Here is a 12,735-nt window from a genome sequence, read left to right as displayed (position 1 = left end):
CATTTAAAATTAACATACATACTGATATGTAAACAGACTTAAAAATAAAAAGAACCGTGACTAAAATGAAAAAAATTGCATGTTTTTTTTTTAATACATGTATATTTTCATATAAAAATAAGATTTTTACAAACTCTGCAAAAGGTGGTTTTTAAAACACGAGGGTGGATATATATTACAATAATTATTGTTTTCAGAAGATTTCATTTGTCATTTCTCAAAGCCCTAAGCTCGAATTTCACGAATTGAAGGAACATTATTAAAAGATACATTTACAGTGAAAAAAATATTTATGAAATTAATAAAATAAATGTTAAATTTAAGTATCCTGTTTACATAAAATTTAAAAAAAAACATGATATTATGTAACACTTTGTATAAATAAAATAATAATAGTTTGTTAGGATGCAGTAAGACATTATTTAACCCCTTTGCAGTTTCTCTACTCTCCTATGACTTAAATCTAACGGCATATTCATAAAAGAAGATAAGGCAGGGTCGGTTGTACATATTATTGTTTGTTTGTTTAAAGCAAGAAGAGCGTCCTTATCTGGTTTTATGAATATCCTCGGAGAGCGGTATCCGAAGGTCTATTCTACTTACTTGAGTATTAAATCAACTTTTTTCTCATTTACCGTTGTCACAAGATTTCAAGCCTTTTACAAAATTATAATACTAAGTACTGACAATACAGAATAAAGCGTAAATGTGATTTCTGGGATGATTATTTACAATTTACAGGCCGAAGAAGTCTTTAAAACAACGTGTTATATTTGTAGGTAGTTATGTCTAAGCTATATTCAATTTAGCGCAACAATTGTCACTTGCACCAAAATTAATCTTACGTGTATATAATGAATAAAATCCCTACATTAAAGCAACAATCGTGACAAATAAACAACAAAGGTCTACCTAAATAGTAGGTAGCGCACTTGCGGGAGAAGTCTTTCTCTGCCGACTCCAGCTTCTTATTTCACCGTTCTCCATTCTCTAAACAATAGTTGAGTAGAGTCAAATGCACACAAATACAGAATCTCAAAAAAACAAACCATCTCAAAGGTACACAGAAAACGAGGAGCTTAAAATATTGGCAAGGATAAATAAAAACATTCAAACAATTTATCTATTAAATCGTGATTCTCTGTGATAGCTTATGCCGAGGAGACACCTTCCAATAAGTAGTCCAACACGAGCTGTGGACGCAAGTCAAGTCTTCAGAGTGCACTAAACACATGTTTGGTTGGAGTGTAGTTTTATGCACTAACTAAGTATGTGGCACAAAGCCGCTCAACGTGCATTATGGCTTGAACTTTACAAGAGGTATGTTTTTGGAAGATAAGCACTTGTCACACACCCACTCTGCATACACCTCCGCCGTTAGTAGTTGGAATGCCGGCTCTGTCAGACCCGTACATCCTCTGCAACCACAAAGGGACAACAGTTAGTTAGTTAAGAGTAGTTGACAGGTATGGTGACTTTTAATGGTACCTCTGGAAACAGTTATTTTGGAATGCATAAGTGAGGAGACCATTTTCAATACTATATATATTATATGCTGGCATTGGCTATTACATAATTGGAACTACTTTTTTCCAAAGGAAGTCGAGATAGGAAAGTTCATAATATTGAATGTAAAAACATTCCTTTGTAAGAACCACTGGCTGAGAATTTGCACATTTGAATGAATCAAACTGTAGTGGTTTTAAGTAAATTGATATTAAAAGGATAATCTTAAAAGAGACTTACCTGTGAAACCAAAAGTTGCAACCAGATTCACAGAGGATGGCCTGATCATTGTCGTGTACTTCTTTGTGACACACTCCGCAGGGGTAGATGGGTGGGGCATTGGGGTTCTGGGGGTTGAAGACCATGGGCTGGTCCGACGGGTACACCTTCCCCGCACTCACCGGCATGGGCTTTGGGCCAAACATCCCCATGGGCCCGATTTGGCCCATCTGGTGGTTCATCCCCATGCCCATCCCCTGCATGTTGGGGCCGCCCATGGCCGCCATATTACTCATGTTCGCAAGGGGGCCGCATCCACCCATCGAGTTGCCGCTGTTTCCCGAGTTCGGCCCCATCGGACCCATGTTCATCGGACCGTTTGGTCCCATCGGCCCATTGGGTCCCATCCCACCTCCAGGACCCATCGGCCCATTGGGACCTGAATGACCTATTGAGCCATTAGGACCCATTGGACCATTTGGACCCATTGGACCATTAGGGCCCATTGGACCATTTGGACCCATTGGACCATTAGGGCCCATTGGACCATTTGGCCCCATAGGACCATTAGGGCCCATCGGTGAATTATGACCCATGGGACCGTTCGGGCCCATTGGTCCATTAGGACCCATAGGTCCATTAGGTCCCATCGGACCTGGGCCCATGGGTCCATTGTGACCCATTGGGCCATTGGGACCCATTGGGCCATTAGGACCCATTGGACCATTAGGGCCCATCGGACCATTAGGGCCCATGGAACAATTGGGCCCCATTGAACCTCCCATTTGACCATTAGGCCCCATAGGTCCCATGTGTCCTCCGGGCCCCATATGGCTCATGGGACCCATTGAGCCTCCTCCATAGGGTGGTCCCGGTCCCATAGATCCCATTGGTCCATTTGGGCCCATGGGTCCATTATTAGGTCCTAAATTTGATCCCATGGGCCCATTAGGTCCCATAGGACTATTATGTCTTAAGGGCCCACAGTGGCCAGGTCCTAGTGCCCCCGTCGACATGGGACTTGATACCATTGAACTATTTGAAGACACTATGGAGCCATTGGAACAATTAGGGCCTAAAGGACCATTCATTCTCGGTCCGCTCATACTTGTGGGAACTGATCCCATGGGTCCATTTAGAGGTCCATTCATAGAACCACCTCCTAAGGGACTATGTAAAGGGGGGCCCATCGGGCTATTGCTCATATGTCCTCCGGGCATTGATCCCATACTATTCATAGGGCTTCCCATCGGTCCTCCTCCCATCGGAGAGCCCATGGGCATGGAGTTCATCGGGCTCCCTAGCGGTCCTCCGCTCATGGGGCTGCCCATAGAGCGCTGAGGACCCATGTTGTGATTGTTGACTCCCATGGCAGGGCCCATGCTGCCCATGTGTCCCATGGGGCTCATGTTGCCCATGGGGCTGATCCCTCCCCGCTGCGGCATCTGCTGCCCCATGGGGCTCATGTGTGGCAGGGGGCTCATATGTCTCATGGGGGACCCTCCCATTGGGTGCATGCCTCCCATGCCATGCATGCCCATCATGGGGCCGTTCTGGCCCATCATGGGACCGTTGTGATTCATGGAAGGGGAATCATCGAAAGGGTTGGAGGCTACGATTGTGTCGCCGTATCCGGTGAGCGGAGGCGGAAGAAGATCCTGTACGGAGGGCGGGGGCTGGGGAGGAAGTTGGCTGTTGGCAGCCGAGGTTTTCCGTCTCTTCTTGGGGTTGCTGGGCGCAGGGGCGGGTGGGGTGGGGTTGTCGAGGGGTGGCTTGAAGTCGGGAGGCCCGAGACCCGCCCCGGGCAGCCTGTACGGAGCCATGCCCGCCAGGTTGTGACTCATGGTGCTGCCTACCAGTCTACGTGCGGGTCATTTTACCATCACTATCCTGTGGGAGCATTAATCTAATGCTCTAAATCCACTGAAAATAACCAATAAACAACCCTGATTAATTCACTAACTCATCAAAACTCTCAATCTTCATACAAGGTATCCTCTTATTAACTGGCAGTTTCTTCAATAAGATTACTCAATCTTATTTGGGGACAACATACAATGTTTACTAAAGTCAGAAATTTAAAAAAGCAGAATTGTTAAATAATCTGTCATCAATGATAATTTAGGAGTAAAAATACTTCTATGCTTGAATATTAACAATTTAAAGAATGTTAAACTTTATTGTTGAACTGTTCTTAAAATTTTATTTCAATAGGTTATGAATTTTTAAATATTTAACAGAACATAAAACATTGCACAATAATATGATATGCCACCCTATCATATAAACGGTTCTGCTCTCGAGGAAATATTCACACACCTATTCTATGAATAAGTTTATCGGACATGTGCAGATGGCTTTAATCTTATTGTAAACAATAAATACATGCCCTTACAGTTCTTCGACATTTTATCGACTGTATCACTATCGTGATTTGTTCCTAGATACAAGTAGACTGTCGTGTTGTGTATATTAAAACGCTAACTGTCAATATCATATTCATATCAAAACATGAAGATCATTCAAAAGTACCACAAATTTGCCTGCTGACATATTTTATAATTACATGGTATAAAAGTTAATTGTTGTGATATTAAGTAGTCTTTAATTAGAATTTTAAAGAGCCGGCAGTAGAGTCTGAACAGTTTCAGAAATGAATCCCGTGGTATTATGACAAATCCTTTGGAACTTCGCCATGCCATGTCAGAAAAAAAAATCATCAAATAAAATAGTTCGGGATATTGAGCAAATTGTGACAAGAATTTGGCTAGCAATAGATAGTGTACATGGATGAAATAACTGTATTTCTGGCGATATGTAGCAGAATGACATTTTACAGCGCAAGTCTACTAACCTAGCATTACGACAAAGTATTTGTCAGCTTTCGGTGAAAGCATCAGGGTTATTTCTTGTGTGGATTCATTCCAAAATGAAAAGAGTGAACTTATATGGTAGAGTAAATATAAAAAACTAACACCATTCCTCCGCCAACATTTAAAGACTCTTGTTACTTTTTGTCCTTTTCGGGTGTCCATGAACCGAACGCATTTCGTTAACTTATATCCAAGAAACTTTAAAAAATATTGGATATATACAGTTGACCACTCACTTCTGTGAAAAACTTGCAATGCACTACAATATTTAAACCTTGTTTTGTGTTAAACTCTAACAATTAAAAACAAATTTTATTTACGAATTATCCCACGAAAGCCAAACAACACACGCCACATTCGTGATGTAATTTAATACAAACTTCAACCGCTAGATGGCATTATAAAAACATACGCCATCTTGGAATTTTTTAGTTATATAACAGTGAACATTACTAACCATAAAGCTCTACAAATAAGTACTCCAGAATATTTTTTAATTTTGTACATTTTGATCATAAAAATATCATAGCCTTAGCTCGCTTCAACTAATATTTTTCTTCTAATCTTTTGTGATTTGCTCGGTCTACCAAATGTGAATATAAAATTGGTTGTAAAGTATTTTTCTTCTCTAGCAAATTATTATTCTTTCACGGTTGAAGTTTTATAAGTACACTATGGGTACACTGAAATAAATAAATTTGGAAAGGAATGGTTTACTATTCTGATTGATTCGTATTATTAAAATTTATTCATATGGCTTTGGTATAAATGGTTTTTGTGCGTTTTCATCACAACGTTTATAAAATAGTGACAACTTGGCTAATATTATATTAAATCCTTTATTTGTAAAATATCAACCTTATAAATTGTAGATTCTTGTTTGATTTGTTTATACTTTATTTGTCTAAATATTTTTTTTACTGGCAGTTAAATAAATTGTTTTGATATCGGTAATATGGATAATATGGTAATATGGATAATACTATAATAAATGAATGTTTAAAAGTAGTGAAAATTATTTTACTTATTTGAAGAGGAAAATGCAATGGTTGAAACACTAGACGATTGTTACAACATTCACTCCAGTTTGTTTGATATCAGCCACGGGAAATGTGTCAAAAGTTTTGCTTTAGTTAAAATCCAGTCAGGGCCGGCCATATGCGTGCGCAATTCGAGCAGTCCGATCAGGGGGCTGAATTTTCAGGGTGATGATAATACTTAACACCTAACTGTACACATTGCTCTTGAGATTATTTTGAAAACGGTAATTTGTAGCAACACAAAAATACAAATCATCCGAATATAATTAATTACAGGGATCACCTACCTAGGCGTCTATTAGTTGTAACAAAATTTTACTCTCGTCAGCCGCCGTTTGCCACAGAATCCAGTTTGTTTGATATCTTACACGAGACACAGGACAAACGTTTTGCTTTAGTTAATAGATATAATTTTTATTTTACTATATTAGTAAATTGGTAAGCAACAGAAACGACAAAAAAATCGAATCATGTTTCGAAAACAATGTAAAAATATCCGAACGTGCTAAAAAATTAACCTAGCTCTCAAATTTTTAGAAATGGGTTCCTCAAAAATAATTAAAAAAAACATTATGAAGACGAAAAGAGACAAAAAATGCTAACCGGTTCTAATATTTTAAATTTTTCAAATAATATTTAAATAGAAACCAATTAAAAAAAAAAACCGGCTCCTCGGAGAAATAATATCGATTGCGGTTCCATGTAACTAAGATTCGAATATCGACAATCTTTACATAATTTTTGTGATGATTCTATGGAAAACAATTTTGATTTGACAGCTTTTGACAGATCGCACCACATATTTAGGAATATATCTAAATCTATGGATCGCGCGATCGCCGTCCGCGACAGTGTTGCCAACGTAGGCGATTTATCGCCATTTAGGCTACTCAGAACGAGAATCGGCGACGAAAAAATCTAAAAGGCGACTGGTCGCCGATTAGGCTACCTAAGAGACAAGTTATTTAAATCAGCCAAATTACAAATGATTAATAATTGAAATGAAAATTTTCAATTTTATTGGAAAAATGTGAGGAATTTTTCGAAATGGAATTCCGTAGCCACCCCCCTTCCCATGGATTTCAAAAAATTATTTTGTGGGGAATTATGTTTTACAGAAATTCACAAACAACCCCCCCTCCCATGGATGTCGAATAATAAAAGGGGGAATCAAGCTCACGTAGAATATTTGTGGGGAATATGTGGGCAGAATTTATGCGTGTTCATTAGAATTACTGCAACTGAAATTCGGCTACATTAGGCTACTAAATGTTTGAAAAATGGCGACATTAGGCCAAGATCCGTTGGCAGCACTGGTCCGCGACAGTCCGCACCAGGGGCATTTAACTAAGCTTTGGCCATGAAACTCATTTGAAACCGCCACGCCCACCTCAAAATTCTTATAGAAAACGAATAATATGGCTAAAAGCTCAGATCTCATTGGTGAGAACAGAAGGATTGGTTTGATCTCTCGCTCTCTACCATAATGACTCGTGTAACAGAAAGAGATGACGGAATTATGCCGTTTGACAGTTTTCAAATCATTCAAACAAAATGACAGTGGTTTATTTATACACGCGGGTTGTCATTTGCTGCCGAAATACTATCATTTCCGTCGAAAATATTGCGTGTTAAAGTTGTTCGTGATAAAAATACAATATAAGCCAGTATAGTGTTAGCGAGTTATAAACATATTATATTCAACCTACCTACGTAAGTTCAAGTTTAAAGTGAATTAACAGTTTTAGGTTATTCGTTCGGTTTTTTGAACAATGCTTGATACTTGACATATGTCTTCCTCCACAACGTATAAATGTTATTTATTATATCGATAAACTTATTCATGTTATTGATTAGTCTTATCCTGTATTATCTTATTGTTTTGGTGAAATTAAAGATTTTTAAACATATGTAACCATGAGTTCATGAGGCTGAAAAATGTCGGAATTTTTCGTCGTACTGTCGGACAATCATGTTTTGGAAATTTTCTTCAGTGTTTTTGCAAATTTCTTGTCATTTTGGGTGTCTTCTTCTCAGATTAACAAGTTTCATCTTAAGGAAATGCACTGTAAAAGTTTATTTTCTTAGTCAGATGAACCTTGCCCTTGGAAAACATTTCGACATTTTTCTGCTTCAAGGACATTTTTATTTTTATAATAGTTTTTTTGGGCTAGTGAGTGAATAGAGTAGGCTGAGAGCAATTATGTTGTCTATGGTCGCATCTTTTTTTAAATGGCCTTGAGTTTCCTCTACCTTGTCTACTGCTGTGCTCCGCACGGTAGGTACTGCTTGTATATCTGTGGTTAAGTACTGTATAATTCTGTTGGATACAAAAAGCCGGAAGATATCGATCTAGAGAGTGGTATATTTATGGTCCGCACGTGGGAAATCGTAATGTAAAAGAGCCGAAAAGTGCTAGGTTTACGAGTAATATGTTATAACTTCCTGTTTCAAAATTTATGATTTCAGTAGAATATAAAGATTGTTTTTAGCAATATATGACAGTTGTTATTTATTTCTATATTTATTATATTTAAAAAATGAAGAAAGAAACTTTAAAACGTTCTTCAGCTGTGAGTTAATTTCGATATTCATCAAGTTATTAAATATGATGCACATAATATGATGATAATGTATATAAATATATGATAAAGAGGTTCTATTGTGAATACGTACTTATAATTTTAATAATTTAAAACGTAAACATAACCTTAAAAAGTTTATGTTTAGATATTCAATTAAAATTGTTCCTTTTTTTAGATAGCTGAGATTGACGATGAATCGGACTACGGATCATTGTCTGAAGATGATGAAGTTCCTAAAGTGGAAAAACCCTCTGACAAAAAGAAACCTAAATTATCAGGTTCCAAACACGAAAACAGGAAATTAAAATCAGCGAAATTGACGAAGCAGCCGACTACAGAAGAGTTGAACAGATTAAGGGAAACTGAAAACTTATTCAATTCAAACTTCTTCCGCCTTCAAATTGAGGAAATCCTGAAAGAAGTCACTCCAAAATCTAAATGTGCAGCATTGTTTCAAAAATGGTTCATTGAATTCAATACCTTTCTTCTTGCCCTCGAAAATGGTCCTGACTGTAAAATATCAGAACAAGATTGGTTATCTGATTTGGGTATTGAAATCCCTATCATTCAAGAACCATTTGATAATAAAGGTTCCTTCAAGTTTGTTAAGGGAATTCCTTCAACCATTATCGGTTCTCACGGATACCGTTGTAATTTAGGGCCTAAATTGTCAGTAGATTTGAAAGTTGAAATACCGAGGGACTCCCTTCACAAGAATGATTATTTGAATGAGAGGTATCTTCGTAAAAGGGCGCTTTATTTGAGCTATCTGGCTGCCAAACTGAATGAGTCTGATTTGGCTGAAGATTTACAGTTTAAGCTATTAAATGGATCGAGTCTCAGACCTGTCCTGTCTTTCAAACCTTCTGGTAAAGTTGGTAAACACATTTGTATCCTTTTACATGTTGTACCAGAAGAAGGGTATTTCAAGTTGTTCAGAATGAATCCTTCAAGAAACAACATCCGTGAGGACTGGAGATTTGGCGGGCCTGAAGTTAAAGAGGATAATTTTGCTGCTCCGACACCATTTTACAATAGCGCCGTGCTACAGGATTTAACGTGTGAAATAAATAATGCATTTTTGTTGAAAATCGTTGGCGATAATGATAACATAAAGCAAGGAATTTTACTGTTAAAGATATGGCTGAAGCAACGACATATCACTACGTTTTCTGGATACATAATGACCATGTTTGTAGCCCATCTTGTGCAGATTAGGAGGGTCAATAATAATATGAGCAGTTATCAAGTTATCAGGAATGTATGGACTGCATTAGGTAATGATTTTCAATAAATTCGGTTTTCATGATTCCTCAAGTGATAATGCCTTAGCTCCACTGGCCCGCGGCAGTTGGGACTATTGCGTAGTACAATCATACAAAGTAGAAAGCTAGTATATAATTAATATCATTAAGTCTTTTACAATTCATTTACAGCCTCTAGCGAATGGGACAAGAGTGGTATTACCCTTTATTCGGGTGAAGCTGAACTTCACCAGCCAGCCATCACCGAGTTCCACTCCTACTTCCCGGTTGTGTTTGTGGATCGGTCGGGCTACCACAACATCTGCTCGCACTTGGGACTGGACATTTACAACACGGTCCGGCACGAGAGTCAGCTTGCTGTCACGTTCCTCGACAGCCAAAGCATGAATGGATTCTTGCCACTGTTTATGATGTCTGTCGATTTTCATCTGAAATATGATCACATAATAAGGTAAAATGATGATAATCACATTGACCACAGTCCTATCAAGAAACTACTTTCTTTGATCGAAGAAGATAACTCATATTTTATGTATGAACAATGTTATAAGCTGGGATCTCATTTCAGAAATTAGATTTCACATAATTAAATTCTAAAATAATGAAAACATTGTCAATATGTATGTAGCTGTTGATAAACTACGGAAGTAGTTTAGCAAGTTAAATTTTAATAAACATTTACCTTTATTGTTCTGTTTTAGGATAGAAAATACTAAAAATTTGAGAGAGTCTGTCATGAAAAAAACAGATAAAGAAACCAATTTGGATGTTGGAGCTGATACATATTTTGTTATTCAAAAATATATATCCGAATTGATTCGCAAAGGTCTCGGCGAGAGAGTTTCCCTCATGACTCCCAAATGTTTGACTGAAGAAGAACTGTCATGGACTCTCAACACCAAAGTTAATGCTGACATTCATAAGAATAAACCTTACACTTTTGGTTTCAAAATTAACCCAGAATATGCTTTCAATACTATTGACAAGGGTCCTGAAGCTAATTTACCACAGGCAGAAAAATTCAGGTAACATTCTTTGTCTTTTGTTGAGGGTGTAGCCACTTGATCAATGTGATAAACTGGTTGGCGGACCAGATACTTCTCCAGGGGAGGGTAAAATGGCTGGTGTATTTTATAAGCGCCCGTGACATCTAGTGTAATTGCCGTACTGTATGAAATGACATCATCTATATAGTTGACTAAGGTCTTACTGTTGAAACAATATAAATTAAGTATAGTTTCTAAGCGCGTTAGCAGACTGCAGCCGGTTTTTCCCAGCTGGTGCTGATTTGTATGGCAATTATATGCAGGGTGACATACCTTTACCGGCTTGGACACTTCACAGGGATTCCTGAATTAGCTAAATCTAATTATGCGATGACGTTGTAGTTGCGTCACTATTAATGTCCAGCGGTGCCCGCACTTGGGAAGAATGCTAGAATCACAAGTCACTTTTTTAACATGCATTTTCTAATGCACACACAATCGGCGATCAAGTGCTGCGAATAATTACATTTAACGGTGGTTTTCTCTCCGGTAAATAACTCTTCGATCTTGAGTCGATGACAGTTGAATTTTTACTTCCTGCACTTTTCGCTAGGTGCGTGCGGTTCCATGTACAAAATCAAGCATGGAGTTTGAATTCCTGCTCCACGGTTGGTGGGAGCAGAACAAAGCTGATAATGTGGCGTAGCTAGAAAATTGACAAACGTCGTAATGAAACACTAATTAACCCCTCAAATGGATGCAATGTGCCAACAGATTGCTGTGTGATAGTGTGTAGTAAAATGCAGGTTTCATGAGAATTTGTGCAAAGTGAATAATATTATGTCAGTAAGATTTGTACCTACACAATAATTCAGTTAATCATTGTTATTTTTCCAGAGAGTTTTGGGGAGACAAGTCAGAATTGCGTAGATTTGCAGATGGATCCATCTCCGAGGCGTGTGTTTGGACCACTGCCCCTACAATGGCTTCTAAAAGGTTGATTGTGAAGCAAATTCTAAGTTATTTGCTACAGTCAAAGTTGGGTGAGTGAGAAATACTGTTCTATTAATTCTAATTTTACCTCTTCAAAATACTATCTAATGAATTTAATAATTTGTGTGAATTTGTTTCTGCAGGCATCCAAGAGAAATCATTTTATGTAGCCGATCAGTTTGAGTTCATATTACACAGTAAGAAATTCCAGCCGGCCAACTTTGATTATGGGACAGGAGAGGAAGCTGCCATGAAACTAAGTGGCTCATTTGATGAACTCACAAAAAGTGTTAGGGCCCTTACAGAGATGCCTCTGGAAATCAACTCATTACACGGTAAGCAAGTCTTGACATCACAAAGATAATCTTTATGCTTGATGTACACAAATATATGTTTACAGCTCTTGCAAGTAACAATGATATATCAATAATATTATATACTTACTGCAGGTATATCGCCAGTGTTCAGTTTCTCGGATCCAATCCCCCCGCTGCCGTACGCTCCTCTCAGCGTGAAGGGATTCACTCACACGGAAAAGTACCGGCTCATTCGGGACGAGGTCAAACTGAACAAGACTAAGAACAGCGAGAGAACAGAGCTGTGCTCTCCGCTGTATATTCCCACTCTGAAAGTTATTATCCAACTCAGTAAGTTATTATCCAACTCAGTAAGTTATTATCCAACTTAGTAAGTGTAACTTTATGTCCATAACATTCAAATATCCCTGTTTTTTAGCCTAATTATTTGAACCCCTTTCTTCAATTTGGGAGGGGGGAATGGGAACCATTTATTGGATAACAAAACACCTCTGCCATAGTTGTCACCCCAAGTGTTTGCTACGTTTGGTGACGCAGGGGTGCTCGGGTTATGGGGTGAGGTTTGACTGCGTTTTGGCGACAGATACGTCTGCCCACCAACTGCGTGGCAGGCTGGATCGGGTTGCTCTCCAGTAGGACTCTTTCGAAACATCGCCTTGCACCGCAGGAGGGATGGATTCATATGTCCGTCACTCCTGGTCACATTGAACCCCTGATTCCCACCCACCCCTCATACCCTTTCCCATCACAGAACTTCCTCCCCTTCCTTTCCCTAAATAAACCCTCCACAGAGCATCCCCAAAGATTAAATAGGCCCTGAGGGAATTTATTTCCTCAGTACCTCCTGTGTTGAGTTAATCAAAAATAGAAAGAAAAAAGATAAACCTATGGGAATGTGTTGTGGTCTGACGTGTGACTGACTGTGCGACTAAGAAATTGGTGTAGCCAATT

General features: G+C 38.5%; 2 protein-coding genes across 5 annotated transcripts in view; one reads left to right on the top strand and one right to left on the bottom strand.

Moving 5' to 3' along the window:
- Positions 1 to 1,281: 1,281 nt before the first annotated feature.
- Positions 1,282 to 4,954, bottom strand: pygo (pygopus family PHD finger). Of its 4 annotated transcripts, none has more exons than XM_089642113.1 (3): positions 4,580 to 4,954; positions 1,747 to 3,648; positions 1,282 to 1,418 (listed from the first exon to the last, which is right to left on the bottom strand). In XM_089642113.1, the coding sequence occupies exons 2-3, from the start codon at positions 3,567 to 3,569 to the stop codon at positions 1,298 to 1,300; spliced, it is 1,944 nt and encodes a 647-aa protein (XP_089498239.1). In that variant the 5' UTR covers positions 3,570 to 3,648; positions 4,580 to 4,954; the 3' UTR covers positions 1,282 to 1,297. The 4 variants fall into 4 exon arrangements, with proteins under 4 accessions (XP_089498239.1, XP_089498233.1, XP_089498244.1 ...); XM_089642107.1 differs by having other exon boundaries at positions 4,701 to 4,954; XM_089642118.1 differs by having other exon boundaries at positions 4,737 to 4,954.
- Positions 4,955 to 8,017: 3,063 nt separating this feature from the next.
- Positions 8,018 to 12,735, top strand: part of Mat89Ba (nucleolar protein 6 Mat89Ba) — a 28,120-nt gene continuing 23,402 nt past the window's right edge. Inside the window, exons 1-7 of the mRNA XM_089642072.1 lie at positions 8,018 to 8,211; positions 8,399 to 9,500; positions 9,660 to 9,939; positions 10,190 to 10,513; positions 11,372 to 11,517; positions 11,611 to 11,802; positions 11,917 to 12,114. Of these exons, the coding sequence (XP_089498198.1) occupies positions 8,179 to 8,211; positions 8,399 to 9,500; positions 9,660 to 9,939; positions 10,190 to 10,513; positions 11,372 to 11,517; positions 11,611 to 11,802; positions 11,917 to 12,114 (2,275 nt within the window). The 5' untranslated portion in view covers positions 8,018 to 8,178. The remainder of the gene's footprint in view (positions 8,212 to 8,398; positions 9,501 to 9,659; positions 9,940 to 10,189; positions 10,514 to 11,371; positions 11,518 to 11,610; positions 11,803 to 11,916; positions 12,115 to 12,735) is intronic.

The sequence above is a fragment of the Hesperophylax consimilis genome, chromosome 2 (genome assembly GCF_061612785.1).
Source record: "Hesperophylax consimilis isolate HC1 chromosome 2, BYU_Hcon_1.0, whole genome shotgun sequence".
NCBI classification, from domain to species: domain Eukaryota; kingdom Metazoa; phylum Arthropoda; class Insecta; order Trichoptera; family Limnephilidae; genus Hesperophylax; species Hesperophylax consimilis.
The sequence above is the reverse complement of the archived record's forward strand: the minus strand, read 5'-3'. Positions and strand labels throughout refer to the sequence as shown.

What these genes read in the sequence shown, in the direction of transcription:
- pygo (XM_089642113.1), bottom strand. Translation starts at nt 3,569, where the DNA reads ATGAGTCACAACCTGGCGGGCATGGCTCCGTACAGGCTGCCCGGGGCG. An exon ending in TGCAACTTTTGGTTTCACAG is followed by an intron (nt 1,419 to 1,746) that starts GTAAGTCTCTTT and finishes TTGTGGTTGCAG; the next exon opens with AGGATGTACGGGTCTGACAG.